Below are 21145 nucleotides of genomic sequence, written 5' to 3'. Positions count from 1 at the left end.
CATTCTGTACCAGATTAGCCTGTGTAGACACATTCTGTACCAGATTAGCCTGTGTAGACACATTCTGTACCAGATTAGCCTGTGTAGACACATTCTGTACCAGATAAGCCTGTGTAGACACATTCTGTACCAGATAAGCCTGTGTAGACACATTCTGTACCAGATAAGCCTGTGTAGACACATTCTGTACCAGATAAGCCTGTGTAGACACATTCTGTACCAGATTAGCCTGTGTAGACACATTCTGTACCAGATTAGCCTGTGTAGACACATTCTGTACCAGATTAGCCTGTGTAGACACATTCTGTACCAGATTAGCCTGTGTAGACACATTCTGTACCAGATTAGCCTGTGTAGACACATTCTGTACCAGATAAGCCTGTGTAGACACATTCTGTACCAGATTAGCCTGTGTAGACACATTCTGTACCAGATTAGCCTGTGTAGACACATTCTGTACCAGATAAGCCTGTGTAGACACATTCTGTACCAGATAAGCCTGTGTAGACACATTCTGTACCAGATAAGCCTGTGTAGACACATTCTGTACCAGATAAGCCTGTGTAGACACATTCTGTACCAGATTAGCCTGTGTAGACACATTCTGTACCAGATTAGCCTGTGTAGACACATTCTGTACCAGATAAGCCTGTGTAGACACATTCTGTACCAGATTAGCCTGTGTAGACACATTCTGTACCAGATTAGCCTGTGTAGACACATTCTGTACCAGATTAGCCTGTGTAGACACATTCTGTACCAGATAAGCCTGTGTAGACACATTCTGTACCAGATTAGCCTGTGTAGACACATTCTGTACCAGATAAGCCTGTGTAGACACATTCTGTACCAGATTAGCCTGTGTAGACACATTCTGTACCAGATAAGCCTGTGTAGACACATTCTGTACCAGATTAGCCTGTGTAGACACATTCTGTACCAGATTAGCCTGTGTAGACACATTCTGTACCAGATTAGCCTGTGTAGACACATTCTGTACCAGATTAGCCTGTGTAGACACATTCTGCCTAAGTTGGATTTCCGCTAAGAAGAGTCTTCCTTCAAATGAAAAATGCAACAAGAGCACCGCCTTGCGGGTGCAGACTGCTCATTTATTTTCTTTTTAAAGGTGAAGGGACTCTCAATTTAAATCACAAAGGAGGGAGGGGTGGAGTGAAGAGGGGTGTATAGTGTGGGGGTGTGGACATTTATTCTATTATCTTCCAAAAATGCAAAAAAAAAATGCAAAAAAAAAAAAAATATTTGGGGGGGGGTGGGGGGGGTGGGGGGGGGGGGAAGGGGATTCTTGGGTGCGATGGTTGGACGGTATTTCAAAAATAAAATAATAACAAGAGTTCCGCTGTCGGAGATGACCGCATTGAAGCCGGATTTTTGATTTAAATGACAGGAAAGTACCTTTCGTGTTTTTGTCAATGCAATACTTAAATTACTGAAATATTGTTCAAAGGTCAAAATGAAATGTAAGTACTTTTCAAGGCATGAGCAAACCTTGTGTTATGTTTTGAATGCATGCATATACATGAACAACAATAACATTTAAGGTCACAAATATGAACTTGAATTGACAATTAGGAAAGTTTGATCTCAATTTTTTTATTAGCAAATTAGTAAGATATTGTTTGAAGTTTCCATCAATTTCATTATCAAATGTAAGAAAATAAACTTAGATGAAATAATACTATTTATTGTTTTGCTTTCACATACCTACACAGAAATCCAGACAGCCTTATGATCACTCTGGCCAACCTTCATGTCAAGTTTCAAGACTCTAGGTCCAAGCATACCAAAGTTATAACAACTTTAACATTTTTACATTCAAGGTCACAGTGACCTTGACCTTCAAATGAATGACCTTGAAATGTCCAGTGGTTACTTACTAGTTCTGGCCAACCTTCATGTCAAGTTTCAAGACTCTAGGTCCAAGCATACCAAAGTTATAACAACTTTAACATTTTTACATTCAAGGTCACAGTGACCTTGACCTTCAAATGAATGACCTTGAAATGTCCAGTGGTTACTTACTAGTTCTGGCCAACCTTCATGTCAAGTTTCAAGACTCTAGGTCCAAGCATACCAAAGTTATAACAACTTTAACATTTTTATATTGAAGGTCACAGTGACCTTCACCTTCAAATGAATGACCTTGAAATGACCAGTGGTCATCTGTTAATCCTGGCCAACCTTCATGTCAAGTTTGAAGACTCTAGGTCCAAGCATACCAAAGTTATACCATGAAATAAGAACTTTAACATTTTTACATTCAAGGTCACAGTGACCTTGACCTTCAAATGAATGACCTTGAAATGACCAGTGGTTACTAACTAGTTATGGCCAACCTTCATGTCAAGTTTCAAGACTCTAGGTCCAAGCATACCAAAGTTATAAGAACTTTAACATTTTTTATATTGAAGGTCACAGTGACCTTGACCTTCAAATGAATGACCTTGAAATGACCAGTGGTCATCTGTTAATCCTGGCCAACCTTCATGTCAAGTTTGAAGACTCTAGGTCCAAGCATACCAAAGTTATACCATGAAATAAGAACTTAAACATTTTCGAGCACGCCGCCACCCCGCCCGCCCACCCGCCCCCCCGCCCGCCCGACAACATCAATCTATAAGCCGAGATTTTTTCGAAAAAAATCCGGCTAAAAATAAATACTTGTGTTTAAAAAAAAAAAAAATGGGGGGTGGGGGGTGGGGGTGAGGGGGGGGGAGTATAGTGTGAGGGTGTGGTGGTCATTTGTGAGATGATCTGTAAGAGTAGTTTTGTCAAAGTATCAATCAAATCTTATCATAAATAAAGAAGTTATGGCAATTTTAGCAAAATTTAATAATTTGACCTTGAGAGTAAAGGTCATTCAAAGGTCAAGGTAAAATTCAACTTGCCAGGTACAGTAACCTCATGATAGCATGAAAGTATTTGAAGTTTGAAAGCAATAGCCTTGATACTTTAGAAGTAAAGTGGATCGAAACACAAAATTTAACCATATATTCAAAGTTACTAAGTCAAAAAAGGGCCATAATTCCGTAAAATTGACAACCAGAGTTATGCAACTTGTCCTTTTACTGTACCCTTATGATAGTTTGCGAGTGTTCCAAGTATGAAAGCAATAACTATGATACTTTAGGGGTAAAGTGGACCAAAACACAAAACTTAACCAAATTTTCAATTTTCTAAGTATAAAGGGCCCATAATTCCGTCCAAATGCCAGTCAGAGTTACATAACTTTGCCTGCACAGTCCCCTTATGATAGATAATAAGTGTTGCAAGTATGAAAGCAATAGCTTTGATACTGTAGGAATAAAGTAGACCTAAACACAAAACTTAACCAAAATTTTCAATTTTCTAAGTATAAAAAGTGCACATAATTCTGTCAAAATGCACGCCAGAGTTATCTAACTTTGCCTGCCCAGTCCCCTCATGATAGTTAGTAAGTGTACCAAGTTTGAATGCAATAGCATTGATACTTTCTGAGAAAAGTGGACCTAAACGCAAAACTTAACCGGACGCCGACGCAAACGCCGACGCCAAGGTGATGACAATAGCTCATAATTTTTTTTTTTAAAAGATGAGCTAATAAAAGCAGAACGTGCCATCCCTAATTAGCCTCAGCAGACTGCACTGGCTTATCTGGGAAAACAATTTAAGCACATGCATTTAACCCTGTTTTCCAAGAGGGAGACTTATATCTCTTTCAGTATGATCAAGTGAGAAACTGGATTAAATCTGGGACCAACCAATCACTTGGAGAACATAGTATCCAATACACAAGCATTTAACTCCAACAAAACAGGCCCACTGCAAAAAAAAGTATACAGAAAGAGTTCACATTAATGTTGTTGCGTTATTTATTTTTGCATCAGTTCTGGCAACCTCATTTTTACAATTTCCTATTTGAACAAACTACTTCAAAGAAAGATTAGAAGCCATGACAAAACTCATACTTCATCTGTAAGTCATATAGGTAAATTCACACACCAAATATCAGGTCAATAAAGCGTTTTGAAAAAAGTTTTAGAAAATGAGTCAAATCTAATGTCAGAGTTGTAAACGATCGCAATATTTTATCTGTGTTGATGATGTTGAAATAACAAGAGGGCCTGAAAGGCCCAAAGTCGCTCATCTGAGATAACAAGATATTATTGGGACAAATCTTCTGACCAAGTTTCATGAAGATCGGAAAATAAACGTGGCCTCTAGAGTGTAAACAAGGTTTTAGTTTAGCCATATACAGAAAAATGCCCCGCCCCATGGCAGCCATGTTTTCCAACCAACCAGCATCATTTTTTAACTCTTTCAAGATATTATCGGGAAGAATCTGCTGGCCAAGTTTCATGAAGATTGGACAATAAATGTGGCTTCTAGAGTATTAACAAGATTTTACTAAAGCCATATAAGGAAAAATGCCCCGCCCATAGGCAGCCATGTTTTTCAAGCAAACGTAACTATTTTCGAACTCATCCAAGATATCATTGAGACGAATCTTCTGACCAAATTTCATAAAGATGGACAATAAATGTGGCCTCTAGAGTTAACAAGGCAAATGTTGACGGCGCATGACGCACAACGGACAAAAAGCGATCACAAAAGCTCACCATAAGCACGTTGTTCTCATGTGAGCTAAAAAGGTGTAGTAGATGATAAACATTAAACTATGAATTTACTTTGAAACTTCAGAGGTGTAAATTCACAGAGAAAATACTATTATGAATATGTCAGTCATTCTTTATGATACATTTCATAATAAAGGTTTTTTCAAAGTTTGCTTTCCTTCTTTATCAAACATCATACATTTCTAAAATCTTAAGCTTTAAACATTGGCCCAAATTTCACACCAATATTTAAACTAAAAGCTTTAGACTTTAGAAAGTTGCTGATTTACTTATTATATTCCATAAGTTTATATCACAAAATAAGTTTTTAAAGCATTTTAATTCACCTTGAAAAGTGCAGTATTAAAAAAAATATAAATTCCTGAGGGGAAACCCCTTCTGCACCCTCTCCTGTTAGGCCTTCCCAGTCAAAAATTCCTACATAGGGCCGTGCATGGGGTATTTTTGCTGCTGATTCTGCTAACATAGAGAGCTTACCTCATAGACAACATGCCTCTCGTTGTTGAAGAAATGGCACTCATTGAATATGTTCTTAACATCCAGGCCCTGCACAAGAACATAAGAGACCTTAATAAACATCTTAACCCATTACCGCTTAAATATGTTCTTTGAAGTGTTTGTAGTCCCTTAAAAAGTAATATTTATTTCAAGACCTTTCATACTAGATTCAAGTTTTAAAGGCTTCATTTGCAACCCTTAGATACTGATGAGCAGCAAACCACATAAAACCTGATCAGACTGCCAATTACTCGCAGGCAGTTCTGGATTTATGCATTTTGCACATAGCCATTTTCACTCTGCTTCTGAGTGGGAATAGACCAAGACATACTTAGGTCTAAGGTACAATTTTCATAGATGTCAGTATAATTTTTAAGCACAACCATGTATGATACTATAATGAACCTGAACCATTCTCTCTGTTTATTTCACATTTGTTATACAATGCAATAGCATTACAAGAACAGTAATACAAGAGGGTCATGGTGGCCCTGTATCGCTCCACTTTTTTTATGCGAAAAAAGCGTGCAATGCACATGGGTTGAAATGTACTCAAGCATGTGACTTTCTCTTTCTATCCCTTGTCCCACTGGGCGCTTAAAGCTGGAAGGGTGAGCATTTTTTATATATGGAAAACGTTACTACGGTGTTAACTAAACAGACTAAAAAGTCCGGGCATTGTCGCACAGGTCCTTTGCTTATAACGTAGGTACATTTATCTCTGCAAAAGATATTGTCGTTCTTTCTATTTCACATATTTTTAGATGCTGAAGATCAAATCTACGCATGTTCTACAAGATTAATGAAAGTTCTTTCATTCAATCATGAATCTTTTTCCAAAATTCCAAAAAGTGTTTGTAGGCTTCAAAGTTTCTGTTACTTATAGAGTTCATGACAAATGCAAAATACCTAATGACGTAGATCACCTTAACTTAACTTCATTCTTGAGGCATTAGTGAGTCTAGCAGGATTGTTAACGTGGTGAAGAAATTGTTTATTGCACAAGGAAGATATTTGCCTGAGGAAACATAAAGTTACGAGTTTTTCAGGTTAATGAGGTGCCGAAAGGCAGTAGGAATGATAACTTTGTAGAGGTTGTTTGTTAAACAAAGTAAATGTTTATGAGACAAAAAATTGAATTATAATTCATCAAGATGTTGCGATCATGGCAACACTACTTGCATATTGCGTGAGGTTTAAAGAGATATCATGACAAACAATTAGCTTGACCTATCTTTCCTTTTCTTTTTCCATCTGACATTGGTTACCTGTCATGTTTGTTTTTTAAAAATACTAGGATTGCCATATATTGAAATAAGGTATCTGACCTATTCTCCGATAGGTTGCTAGTACACTACGCGACCCATGATTTTTGCTGCAATTCTCGCATCACCACAATAGATGCAACGTGACAAATCGCGGTGTTTCCTAGCGACAAGAAAATTTGGGTGATATCTCGGCGACTGTCGCGTGATGTATCTCGCTGTTTCGCAATCAGCGCGAATCAGCGCAAATCACCGCAAACCGCCGTAATTCCCCTTTTTAAGCGATTTACATGTACGTTGAGGGTTACACTACATTACATGTAACATATATGTTAACACTTACATTATACATTGCAATAATAAAACTTTTTTTGTTTTTGTACACTTTGGGCGTATTAGCTAAAATACTCCTGTTCCGACATGAACTTGATGAAGTAATATAAGAAGCTTTAACGGCTCCAAATTAATATAACAGCGCAGAATGATCATGCAATAATTATTGAACATAACATATAAACATTATTTAACTAATTGCATTAGCAGAATGTTTATTAAAACTTACAATCAATTATATTCCAGGCCCGAATACACTACCACTGTTCAAATTCCATATTGTTGCCATATACATGTAGCATAGCACTGTGTAAATTGAAAGTTGCATAGTGTTTCGTCATTGGTCGGTTATAAATACCTTGTTTCTCTATACATGGTATTTGATTTAGACGAAACTAATAATTTGGTTATTTACGAGAAATATGATATAAGTTTTCCTTTTAAACTTTGATCTTACCGTGTGTGTTTATTCACGTTATTAATTATGTTAATACTTATTTTTGCATTTCATTAAGAATTATAACGTGTAGCCCTTTTGATAACAGTGTTAAGCAAAATATTCGCGCCTTAAGGCAGGGAAAATTGTTTTAGTAACACTTTCATTTAAAGTTTAAATGTTATCGGTAGATTACGTCTTATTATTTGGACTAAATTATGCTATACTTATTTTCTGTTTCAGTCTCCAATGCGGATAACTCGTGTTACTGGCGTTACTTTCCGAGCGTTGTACATACATTCACAATGCTTGATAAGCCGGAACTCGGAAATACATTACTGTTCTATTTTTAAGTACATGTTATTATGACATCGTGTTATATGATATGTTGTTATTACATCATTGCCTATATATTAAAGCCATTAAACATTGTGTTTGTTTTGCTGAAAAAAAACGAGTATATCAACGTAGCAGTAAGCATTCGCAGAGTTCAATAAATATGATGATGTATAATGTACATGCATTTCTCTGGGATTTCACGCCCAAAACAAAAAGCACTCTTTGTACGTGTTCAAACTGTGAAAAGATGTCACAATCACAGAATCAACAATATGGCGCTGCCAATTAAGTGCGATAATGGATCATAGGGCATTGACAAAAAATAACAGTTTGTATACATTTTTTGGCGCTTACTCAGAACTATACAAGTCAAGGTATTATGTTTTACTTTTATCAGTAATGATACGAATACGGCGTGTTTGATTTGATACGACTTTAAAAAAAAAAAATCAAATTGTTGGCGATATAACTATTTTAAAAATACCAAAGAAACATATAACCAAAATCAACAGAATTCAATGTTCTCTGCGCTACACAGTTTGTATAAAAAATCAATCAGTGTCCGACAAATTTCTTTTTTTTTCAGGTAGCCCACTGGGCTACCAATAAAAATATTTGGTAGCCCATAAAATTTTCCTACAAAATGATAAGAGGCAGGTTTTCATCTTTATTTTATTTCTTTATTTACATATACATAATATGTATACATACATATACATAAAACAGCAAGTAGTCTGATGTTCATGTAGTCAATATCGTAAATTAATGTTACAGTACAGGCACCGTGTACTTAAATGTAAATGTACCAAAGAAAATCATATACTACATATAGATATTACATGTATGTGCACATGTATGTGTACTTAAATTCGGACAGCACGTTAAGTCGTAAACGTAAATAAAGCGTTTAGATGATCAAAACGATTGACTCGTATGGTGTTAATCAATTCAACTGCCCTTTTTAACAACAAATACTGAGTTTCAAGAAATCAAGAGTATTAAAGCATTTATTTACTTGTGTCCGACTTTAAGTACTGTCCGAATTTACGTATTGCATCCGTATGTTACAACACTTGTGTGCAGTCAGTATACAATACAACAATTGTTTCAATAATGAAGGAACTGGTGTTTACATGATATTTTATTAAGAGAAAATGACAATGCCAAATAATTCGCGATATACCCCGGTACTTTAGTTAAAATTCACAACGAAACTTTTAATGGAAATTAAATGATCTCAATGTTGTACCCGCTACGAAATTTTTTATTTACAAATAAATACACCCACGCCAATTTTCGCACGCTTTTTACCAGGACAAAGAAATTCATTTCTTAAATGTAGAATTTTGTAACCTAAAATAGCTGTACACAACGTGTGCAAACCGTGGCAAGTTATTTACGCATGTTGCAATACAACGGTCCTGATTGGGAGCTTATTTCATTATATCTTTAAATAGAACCATATGCCGAAATTCATTTGACACTTAAGACAATAACAAACGTTTGTGTTTATGACTCTTATTGTCTATATTACCCACCCATAATTTGGTTTTAAAAATATAAATCGGGTATATATGGGAATATTGATAAACAGTCGATTAATCCAATAAATAATTGACAATGCAAACTAATTAGCAGGTGTTAACCGCGTTCACAAAGTTGTCATTAATATTCATTTTCGGTTTCGTTACCGTTTTGAAGAATCCGCTATTGTTTTGATTTATTTAATGTTTGGCGCCCTTCGATATTTAACGACATCAAAAACGTTGTCGCTATTACTCATTGTTGCGGTAAACAAAGAATTCCAAACTGCGAAATGATGTTGCATCATGTGCGCCAACTATCCAACCGGCTCTCATCATATTATTAGCAGACGACAAATGTTGATTATGATTGGATGATTAAAATACACTGTTACTGTTTAAGACATTACCGCAAGTGATCGGTGACTGATTAGATAATTGATTGCACTTTGTTATCGGATTATAAGCAATACACAGTGTACAAACGCATGGTCAGCGTGTTTATTCTACATATATCTGTTAATAAACCGGGCTACCGCTCTTATAGATTTATAGTAGCCCGGCAGGCGTCAGCTGGAAAATTTCAGTAGCCAGATGAAAAATTTCGGTAGCCCCCGGGCTCCGGGCAATGGATTTGTCGGACACTGAATCAATACTTGCACACTCTATACCTTGACCTTGTACATTGCCGCATAATTTTTCGCGCTCTTTTGTCTGGAAATATACATGATGGCTATATTGGAAGCATTTGTAAACCTCGTGTTAACATTAAAACAGCGGAGTGTGTTTCGGATTATAAATTATTATTCTCATTTGGGAATTTAACGGAACATTTATACTTATGGTATAATTGTTCTGAATTGGATATTAATTTGTTACAACGCTTTTCGTGTCAAAAAAATGTTTTGATAATATTATGCATTAATAGCACAATTTCCAGGAGGAAAACGTTTTTTACATTAAGGCGTATGACGTAATTAAACGTTTTTTTGTAAGATTGTATTGCATTCGATCAAAATTTAAATACCCTCGTCCAATGAAAGCTTTGTTCCACATTATGCACTGTACTCTTTACACTTCTGAAAAATGGCGTAGTCATATAGTTGTGTTAATGAAATTCTCAAACATATTTACCTACATAAATGTTTAAGATTATTTTTCGTAAGTGATGTTGCAATTATGTTGGATTATTTGATAATTGTGAACATTAGAAAAGCGTTATGTATACAGTTATCGATACGATTCGGTTTATATGCATGAATTGGCGAATCATCGATGTCACCGATATCCACTGCGATCACGGGGAATTGCGGCGAATCGCAGCGAATCACCACAACATTGAGGGGATTTAGCGCATAGATTATTTTGCTCTCGCGCGACGTCGGAGTGAAGAGTCACGTGAAATCGCGGTGATTTTACACCCAAAAAGCAAAATGCCCGCATTGACTCTGCTAATTAGGCAAAAATCACGGGTCAGGTGGTGTAATAGACTTAGCGACAGTCATGTTATAAACAAGGGGATTGTTCACGGCATTGGTAGAAAATACTTTAAATAGATACATCTTTTTTAAGTTGGATTCTCCTTACTTTTTTGCAACTGAATATTAAAATCACTTAATTTCAATGTAACAATTGGTTGTTAAGTTTATCTTGAACAAATATTTTTTTGCAATCTGTAAATATAAATCATAAAATGATGTCATTCAAAAAATTTTTTTAATAAATAGGGCCTATAATAAAACAAGAATTTTGAGAATGTTAACATAAAAGAATAATACTAACCATTTGGTGAAAACAAACAAAACAATACATTTTTTTTTATAAAATGTTATATACAAACAAGGTTAATGGACTAAATATAAACAAACACACTTGAGTGTTCTTCTTGTGTTAATGATGTATTAAACTGAGTTAAATTAATATATATAATTTGTTTACCTTTCAATATCTTGCATTTCACATCTTTAGTTCAATGCTATTTCAATTAACTGAACAGCGTGACAAACATAATAAAGCAGAATATGCATATGAATCTGATAATACACAGATCCACTATAATATAAATCAAATCATGTTTGTCTATTTCCATGTTCGAAAGATCCTCTTTTAAATTGTTTTACTTTGCGAGTAGACTGAACTCCCAATTTGCAAACAGAAACACTGGTTTCCGTGACACAAATTCACTGTGCACATTTCTAAACAAAATATGTGTTTCTTGTATCTAAAACATAGTCTTTTTCGTTGACAAACACATTTCATTATTCCTACCAAACTATAAGATTTCAGTCGTTAATTCGATTGATATTTGTCATTTCAATAATCTTAATTTTCGCTTCACAACGGCGCCATTTGCATACGAAATGCCAAACACATTTTATGAAACTGATTTTAATTGGAAGATTAGGAAAAGACAGCCAATCATATGGCTCGTTATAAAAATGCTTAGGCAGAATCTACCAGTGTAAAATGCGGAGAGATTTCGCGGGCCGCGGATATGTTAAGCATATGTTCATTTTTGTGACCCCCGGGCAGGGTAAAATTTGACCCCAGGGGCATAATTTGAACAAACTAAGTAGAACACTATTAGATGTCACTACATACCGAATTTGGTAGCCTTAGGCCCTACGGTTATGGACAAGAAGATTTTTAAAGTTTGCACAAAATAGGCTTTACATAAGCATTTGTTCAATTTTGTGACCCCCAGGGCGGGGTCAAATTTGACCCCAGGGGCATAATTTGAAGAAATTTGTTAGAGGACTATTAGATGTCTCTACATACCCAATTTGATAGCCCTATGGTTATGGACAGAAAGATTTTGTAACTTTTCACAAAATAGGCCTTATATAAGCAAATTTTCAAATTTTTGACTCGTTGGCGGGGTCAAATTTGACCCCAGGGGCATAATTTGAACAAATTGGAAAGAGGTTAACATAAGAAACATTCCTGAGAAATTATATCAGAATTGGACCAGTACTTTAGGAGAAGATGCTTAAAGAAAAAGATAACGCACGGACGCACGACGGACACAGGACCATGACATAAGCGCCACTGGAGCTAAAAATGACAATTTCCCTATATAGTAATGTAAACAAGACTATTGCCAAGCAATATATGTCTCCTACTGGCTCCACCATTGTCAGATTTTTAAAAACATTTTTTTTTTGTTGCCATAGCAACCAGAACTTTTGACATAGGAACAAAATGAAATGACTTGCATAATGTCCATGTTGCCATCTAACCATGTTTCAAGTTTCATGAAAAAATATGAAGAACTTTTTAAGTTATCGCAGGATCCAGAAAAGTGTGACAGACAGACTGATGGACTGACAGACTCACAGATGCAAACCACAAGTATAAAAATTTGCAGTTTGATCAAATCCTGATATAACTGGTTTTATTTGTCCTTAGGAGGGGGTGGGGGTGGAAAGTACCTGTTTGACCATGTCCTTGACAATGAAGGAAGCCATGAGTCTATCGTACTCAGAGTTCTGTGGGGCCAGCGAGGCGAGACACAGCATGTAGGATTCCATTGACGGTTGAATGCCATCCTCCCGCATGTACGTAAACATCCGACGAACTTCAGCAAAGCTCGCTTTCTAGAGTGATTAAGACCTGTGTTTGTGAAACACAATGCCCCCTACTATGCTTCAGGGTTCGACACTAAGGCATGTCCGACCGACATTGTCTAGAAAGATCGGTGGTCGGGCTAGTAAAACTGCGGGCTAGCTTGTCCGACTGTCGTACATAAAAAAATCTATACTGATTCATATAACTATAACTAACTGCTGTGAAAACCTTTATTTTTAATGTGTAAAATTACTCTCGTATCCGTTATTTACATTAAAACAAAACTAGTGTATTTAAGTAAACGCGGAGCATTCTCATGATTCATCGCTATTTTTAGACGCAAAGGAGAGCTTCCTGCAGAAATTGCTTGTTTCCATTGGTCAAGTTGTCATGAATATTAATGATTTTCTGCAGTGTCGTAAAACTGAAGAGCATGATTTTACAACTTCTATCGAAAATCGGTATCGTCAATGTAAACATTTTTGCGTAGCAGACAAGATAATGTAATTTAAACAATGGCATTGTTCAAGTTCGGATTTTCGTCCGACAAATCAGTTAATAAAAATAGAATCCGACGCTTAAACTGACACGAAACGTAAAAATGAAGAAACACGAAAACGTCAATTTTATCCTAGATGGAAAGTCGAGTCAGTTCCCATGGATTGAATTTGATGGAGAAAAGCAAAAAAAAGTTTTATTTTATTGTTTTACTCTATGCATAAAAAAAATCTGGTGTTCACTTATTATTTACTGATAAATCCTAATTAAACAGTTACATGACACAATTGTGTTCATTCGCTATGTCAATTGTGGTCTAGTAGACATCAGGTTCGGGCTAGTACATTTTAAGAGGAGCTGGTCCGACGGTCTTGCTGGAAAAAAAAGTTAATGTCGAACCCTGTGCTTTGAAGCCACATAGCAGCTATATTGCAGAAAATTATGAAGTCCAAGGCCCATAACTTTGACAAAAATCAATGAACCAGAACAAAACTCACACTCCATCTGTTGTATTTGAAGGTAGACTAACATACCAAAAATCAGCTAAATATCTGCATGCCTTGAGTAAAAAACTGCTGAAAATTGTTATTATAGAGAAAATTTTAAATTCCAATGCCCAAAAGTTTGCCAAATATAAATGGACCTAAACGCAACTCACAGTTCATCTGTAGGACATGTAGACAGACTCACATACCAAAAATCAGCTCTTAATCTAAAGTGCTGCGTAAAAAAAAATTACGGAAAAAATGGAATGAGTGACAGATGGACGGACAATGTGACTGCTATATGCCACACTACCAGGGGCATAAAAAATAAGTTGCAAAATTTTCAATCTTGTCAAAAAAAAAGTCAAATGTGAACAAAAATGTGTTGCAAACTTTATAAATTGTGAAACTTTGAGTCGTAAAATTCTTAAAATAAAGAAAAGTTGAGTCGTAAAATTCTTAAAATAAAGAAAATTTGAGTTGCAAATATTTCAAATTGTGAGTTTACTAATTTGTTAAAAATGTGAAAATTTGTGTTTGTAAACTCAAATTTGTGAAAAAATTGCCATTCTCTAAGAAGGAAAAAATAAGCCCTGAGAACTTTTACAAATTGTTATGTTTTGTAGATCTGTTCAATACCAATATTTATTATAAACCTGTTTAATGCTTTTAACAAAACACAGGTTGTATCAATCGTTGAAATAAAAAATCCTGTATTACACTACTCGCTGTTTCCAATTCCGTATTTCCATACTAGCCGGACTACATTGACCCATTTAATGACATCACATTACACGCACCGAAAATAGAAATATTTTAAATTACGGAATGTTTTACGTAGTACATCGTGTGACGTCATTTCTGTGACAAAACACAATAGTTTTATCTAAACTCTGTAAGGACATGTCGGACGTGGTGTTTTTTAACAGTAAACTATGTGTAAAAAACGTATTTTGAAGTGTGTGTTTATCATGCATAAATGCATATTTAGATAGGAATACAATTAAATAGTGTGGTTTAAACTAAGTTTCGATAAAGTTATGGAAGATAGAAGTGGAAGTGCATATTGTTTAAAAAAAATTGTTATAAACATCGGATTAAAGTTGTCAACTTAATTGTTATAAAAATTGGATTAACGATGGCATTAAGGTAAGCGTGTTGGAAACCTGTGTTTTCCCGGTTTGAATGTTTACACGTTAATTTACATAAACTGTATTCATAAGCGTCTTAAATAAACTATGGCATACCATTTTAGTCATTGTTTTGTCAGTTTTGTTAAAGTAAAAATTACAATTGTTAACTGTTTTCGTTAGTTGTTGTATATAATAAAAGGAATATTACGCTAGTCAACTGTTCCAAGAGTTTGTATCACTCTCGTGGCTTGTGCTATTTCGCATCACACTCCAGGCTCCGCTCATCGTGTGATACGTCATCACACAAGCCATTCGAGTGATACAAACTCTTGGAACAATTGACTAGCGTAATATTCCGTATATGCCCTTATCAAGTCAGGTGCTCTTACGAGACAGCTCTAGATCACTTAATCAACCCACTTATAAAAGGGACATAACTCTACTTTACCTCTCTAACAAGTCCCCTCAATACAATGTTGTAGATCTCCACTTTTTCTAGCTTTACTTTCTGCCTGTAGAGATTCAGCATCCTCACAGCATTGCGTGTCTGAAAACAGCAGCCGCTCTCGTTCATTTTATGTGGCTGATTACAAACCTTCCGATCCCAGTTGAAAATAGAGTGTAATACCCCTGTTTGTTTAGTGAAATTTAACTTAGAAATAAAATTTATACGAGACGAAAATCAAGGAAAAGTGTTGTCCCTGTTTAACCTGTGCTGACTTTCCGAAACAAGACTCCATTTTTCCGAAAAGACTCCATTATTTTAGACTTGAGCTTTATTACAAACATGACTACAACCATTGCTTAGACCCCTCACTAAACAACACAAGCATATTTGTTGAATTGATATACCCCGCCATTATACTTCTGGACACATAAGTTTTCTGGACGGATGAACAACGCCAACGTTCATCATCCTCTTATCCATATACAGTAAAACTGCAATAACTCGAGGAAGCACGGGACCGACATCGATGCTCGAGTAATCGCAGGTTTCGAGTAATCCATGGTATTATTTGTTTTCAATGTCTCGGTTGATAATGCTTAATTCTGACCGCAAACGCATTATTTATTTAAGACCGTGCTAGAGAAAGCAAAGGCTTTGTAAAAATCGCTTAAGGTTACAGTATAATAAACAAAACAATTAAGATGATCGTAAATTCTTTTAATTATTTCAACATACACACAAAACATATATATAATCAAAATGTCTCATCAATATTCACTGTACATGTAGCATAATAATTTTTAAAAAAGCACACAAGGTACGTACATGCGCATGAAAAAACACACACTAAAAACAACATAGTCACTACACACTTTTCATTTTATGTTACAATGTACATTAGTCAGACTTGTGTTGCGCAAAGTCAAGGATTGAAGATTGTCACAACCCATTAGCTTTCCGGAACTGATGGCGGAAAACGTTTCGCGATAATTATCGATTGCTGGTAATTATTTAATTATCATTAAAACTGTTTAGCTTTTTATCTGCTTCTCAAAGGATGACAATTTGCAGTGTTTCTCAAAATGCAACTACCTTCACACCTAATCGAGCGTCTTTTGTCAGCTTGATTGCGCTGTTTTCACAACTCGAATATTTTTAGCACCGACCAGACGAGAAAGCGTCCTCGAATAATTGCCAGTTAATTCGGTGTGAAATGCCTTTCAGGAACCGGCACACAACCTCGAGTTATCGAAAACCGCATGTTTGAGTTATCGCGTGTATTTTTATATAGACATTAAAGGAAAATGCTAGGAACTTTCTTTAATGCTTGAGTAATCGCCAGTATTCGAGAAATCGCCAGCTCCAGTTATTGCAATTCTACTGTATATACTCATACCAAGTTTCAATGAAATCCATCAAAGCACTTCCAAGATATGGCTCCCGACACACAAAAAAAGCATTTTTTCAAGATACAAAAGGCCATAACTCCGTTATTATCCGATGGTGTACAATGCCATTTGGCATGCATCATCCTCTTATCCATATATAAATACTCATACCAAGTTTGAAGGAAATCCCCCAAAGCACTTCCAAGATATGGCTCCGGACACAAAAATGCCGGAAGGACTGACGGAAGGAAGGAAAGACGGATGGACTAACAACGCCAAAACAATATCCTTTTTTGTTTTTATAATAAATAGTTATTATCCCGACGCTTTTTGAAAAAAAGGTGGGGATATTGTGGTGATCTCCGCCGTCCGTCCGTCCGTCTGTCCGTCCGTCTGTCCGTCCGTCCTGGCCACTATCTCCTCCTACACTAAAAGCACTAGAACCTTGAAATTTACACACATGGTAGCTATGAGCATATGTGCGACCCTGCAATATTTGGAATTTTGATCTGACCCCTGGGTCAAAAGTTATAGGGGTTGGGGTGGGGCCGCGTCAGAAATTATCACTCATTTTTTTAGGTTATTTTACATTTACTTCTTTATTTCTACACCGATTCACTTCAAATTGATACTGGACCTCACCTATGACAATACGGTCAATCTCAACCATGCATGGCCCCATTCCCAACCCTGGGGCGCCCCGCCCACATAGGCCACACCCACCAAAAATTTCCATTTACTATAATTTTTTCATTTCTACACGGATTCACTTCAAATTGATACTGAACTTTTGTTATGACATTAGGGTCAATCTCAACTATGCATGGCCCCAATCCCAACCCTGGGGCGCCCGCCCACATAGGCCACACCCACCAAAAAATTCCATTTACTATAATTTTTTCATTTCTACACGGATTCACTTCAAATTGATACTGAACTTCTCTTATGACATTAGGGTCAATCTCAACTATGCATGTTCCCATAACCAACCCTGGGGCCCCGCCCACATAGACCACACCCACCCAAAATTGCCTTTACTATAATTTCTTCATTTCTACACCGATTCACTTCAAATTGATATTGAACTTCTCTTATGACAATACAGTCAATCTCAACTATGCATGGCCCCATTACCAACCCTGGGGCGCCCCGCCCACATAGACCACACCCACCCAAAATTGCCTTTTACTATAATTTCTTCATTTCTACACCGATTCACTTCAAATTGATACTGAACCTCTCTTATGACAATACGGTCAATCTCAACTATGCATGGCCCCATTACCAACCCTGGGGCGCCCTGCCCACATATGTCACACCCACCCAAAATTGCCTTTTACTATAACTTCTTCATTTCTACACCAATTCACTTCTAATTGATGATGAACTTCTCTTATGACAATACGGTCAATCTCAGCTATGCATGGCCCCATTACCAACCCTGGGGCACACCTAGGTCAAACATTCGGCGTGGGGATACGCGTCGGCCTCTGCCGCGCCATTTCTAGTTTTAAATTAGTTTTTCCCCAAATCAGTAGTTTTTTCGTGCATGAAAATTCCCAATCCCAGAATTGCATGTTTTCTAATATGGCCAGGAAAAGACCTGAACTTAAGAGTATAATAAGAATATTTTTGCAACAATAATTTTGTGAACGTGTGACATAGGTATATACAGTACATACGAGTCCAGTCGACACACAGGCATCCACGTAGGCCAGGAGGCTGTTGTTCTGATGCTCGTTACGCACAATACGTACAATCTCTTCCTCTTTCTCTAGGGGCTTGACAGGCGCATGCTTTTCCTTTTTTTGTAGAGCCTTCAGGATGCAGAAAGTAATAAATAAGCCGCGTTATAGGAAAACTGGCCTTAAAGCATGTGCAAAAAATGTTGACACAGATTTGCCTGTGTAGACTTTCTTCATAGACTAAATTATTGTTTAACGAAAAATTACATCAAAGCGGAAATTGTTGTCCCTGCTTAGCCTGTGTGGACTGAACATTCTAATGTGTGATAACACTTTATCAACGACCAAACAATATCCCTCCGTCTATGGCGGGGGATAAAAAGTTATGGTCAATCTTAAAGTTTTCGGACGGACAGATGCCATATATTTGACATTTGACCTTGAACGATGACCTTCACCTTTCACCACTCAAAATGTTCAGCTCCATGAGATACACATGCATGCCGAATATCAAGTTGCTATCTTCAATAGCGAAAAAGTTATGGCCAGTGTTAAAGTTTTTGGACGGACGGACAGACGCGATATATTAGATATTTGACCTTGAAGGATGACAATGACCTTCACCTTTCACCACTCAAAATGTGCAGCTCCATGAGATGCACATGCATGCCAAATATCAAGTTTCTATCTTCAATAATGCAAAAGTTATGGCCAACGTTAAAGTTTTTTTCGACGGACGGACAGACTGACATACACACATACTGAAGGACAGTTCAACTGCTATATGCCAACCTACCGGGGGACATAAAAATTATTTAAATGTTAACATGGTTTGACAAACAGACAACTATCATGAGACCTACATACAACTACCCGGCGCTCAGCAACCGGACTTGTTTGTATTCTTTGTCCATAGAAAAAAACAACCGGCGAGCATTAATTAAGAATGTTGAATCCATTACTAAAACACTTAACAACCAGACTTTTGGTGGCACACACACCTACCTTGCGTGTGAGTACGCCCTCCAGCGAGCTGGGGTCAAGGTCGTCAGGGATTACAAGATGGTCTCCCTCGTAGAGCACAATATCCCCTTCCTCATGAAACACGTCAAGTTCTCGTTCAAACTCTTGCATTTCCTGCTCGGACCAGAGCTTGGCAGGGCGGTTGCGGTACTGCCTACGGAGTTGCTGAAGAATCAAAACAATTGAGCCACAATCTAGGAAAATAGAGTTTATTATATTTGCATAAAGTTTCATTCCAGATAAGACTGCAGTTTGGGCAGGCTAATCATGTACAACACTTTCCACCTTAACCCTTAAAGCGCTGGAGCCGAATTTTAAAGGCCTTTGCAAACAGTTTGGATCCAGATGAGACGCCACAAAACGTGGCGTCTCATCTGGATCCAAACTGTTTGCTATTCTGATAGTATTCTTTGAAAAAAAATGAAGAAAATGCTTATTTTAAAAATTCAGCAGACGACATTTTAGCAGAAGACAAATTACCCAGCATGCAAAGGGTTAACTGGATTTTTGTTTAGAAGAGACTTTATTTGAATTACAAATTCCATAGAAGCCAAAACTGTCTTCACTGATGAGCCTGACAAATTGCACAGGCTTATCTGGGGCGAAATTTACGCACATGCATTAATAATTAATAGCAAAGCGAAACTCTTGTTTGCATAACTATTACAAGGTCAAAGGCCAAATTGCAAAAACAGGTTTTTTTTCCAGCCATTTTGGGAAAAGGGGTCTGGTCATTTTGGGATTTTTAATCGATAAAAGTGGCAAATTTGGGAAACTTTTATCGACCAAAAGGACCAAATACGTTTTTTTGACACAACAGGTCTTTTCATGGCGTTTTTGATAAAAAAATCTTGGTTATATATTTTTAAGGTTGTTGAAAAAAAAAGAAGAGATATAGAGTCTAATAATCATAAGTCAAAAGACACTTATTTAAAAAAAGTTTTTTTTTGTTTTTTTTTTTGGAAATTGGGAAAATTTTTATAATTTCCGTTTGGGATAGGGTCTGTTTGCTTTGGGAATGCCTCCCTTTTCCAAATGCCCAGACAGTGCTGAAAACCCCCTGAAAAAAATATATATAAGTCCCAAAATCCAGTCAAAACATTCACAAATGATGTGACTTTCTGATGTTGGGAAAAGAGGTAATATTAATAGAAATAAAGACGTCAAAACTCTTACGAACATTTTAGTTTTATAATTATTCAAATGATATAGACCACTTTAATCAAACAGGCATAACATTTCCTAATTTTAGATAAATTTACAAAACACAGCAATACATTCATGGATACATACACAAAGTTCTGAATAATTGACATCTCGCCAACAGTCAATCAGATTCTTATCTAAATATCGATCAACCAATCAACGATCGATAAGTCGGGCGCACCAGTTGCTGACTACAAGTCCGCCATTTGTGTTTATTTTCTTCAAAACAATAGGAAATGAAAAATGGTGAAATGGTGTAAATATGGTTTATGTAACTCGGACATACGGTAATCCAGATAGAAAATTTTAAGGAATTTAATTTATACCATTTCCAAATTGAAAATGTGGTCTTGACAAGTGCGAGTGGAAGATTCAATGTGTAGAATTACCAAAATCTCCCTTATAGAAAATTAATATATTTCCGAACGAGAAAATTTGGATTTTTTTTTTGTTGCAAAAAAATCACAAAAAGCAAAGCTTCTTTCTTTCTGCAAAATCACAAAAAGCAATACATAGACTAAATGAAAACCATTTAATGAGGTAATATTGATTGAAATTATTGATAAACAAGAGGGCCAAGATGGCCCTAGTTCGCTCAACTGAGAGGAGTCGGTTCATTCAATCTTAACCAAACATCAAACTTGACCTAGATATTGTCCAGACAAACATCCTGGTCAAGTT

General features: G+C 36.4%; 1 protein-coding gene and 1 long non-coding RNA gene across 6 annotated transcripts in view; both read right to left on the bottom strand.

Moving 5' to 3' along the window:
* Window positions 1–21145, bottom strand: part of LOC127881089 (DNA-directed RNA polymerase, mitochondrial-like) — an 82541-nt gene that overhangs the window by 51889 nt on the left and 9507 nt on the right. For all 5 annotated transcript variants that reach the window (XM_052428774.1, XM_052428772.1, XM_052428776.1 and 2 more), the window contains exons 5-9: window positions 19241–19423; window positions 18233–18367; window positions 15163–15261; window positions 12463–12627; window positions 5115–5183 (exon numbers count right to left, since the gene is read on the bottom strand). In XM_052428774.1, the coding sequence (XP_052284734.1) occupies window positions 5115–5183; window positions 12463–12627; window positions 15163–15261; window positions 18233–18367; window positions 19241–19423 (651 nt within the window). The remainder of the gene's footprint in view (window positions 1–5114; window positions 5184–12462; window positions 12628–15162; window positions 15262–18232; window positions 18368–19240; window positions 19424–21145) is intronic.
* Window positions 1595–2579, bottom strand: LOC127881107 (uncharacterized). The gene is made up of 2 exons (XR_008049903.1): window positions 1998–2579; window positions 1595–1725 (listed from the first exon to the last, which is right to left on the bottom strand). It is a non-coding gene; the product is annotated as an uncharacterized LOC127881107 (long non-coding RNA).

This window comes from Dreissena polymorpha, chromosome 5, assembly GCF_020536995.1.
Source record: "Dreissena polymorpha isolate Duluth1 chromosome 5, UMN_Dpol_1.0, whole genome shotgun sequence".
Taxonomy (NCBI): domain Eukaryota; kingdom Metazoa; phylum Mollusca; class Bivalvia; order Myida; family Dreissenidae; genus Dreissena; species Dreissena polymorpha.
This window is presented reverse-complemented; position numbering and strand designations above follow the sequence as displayed.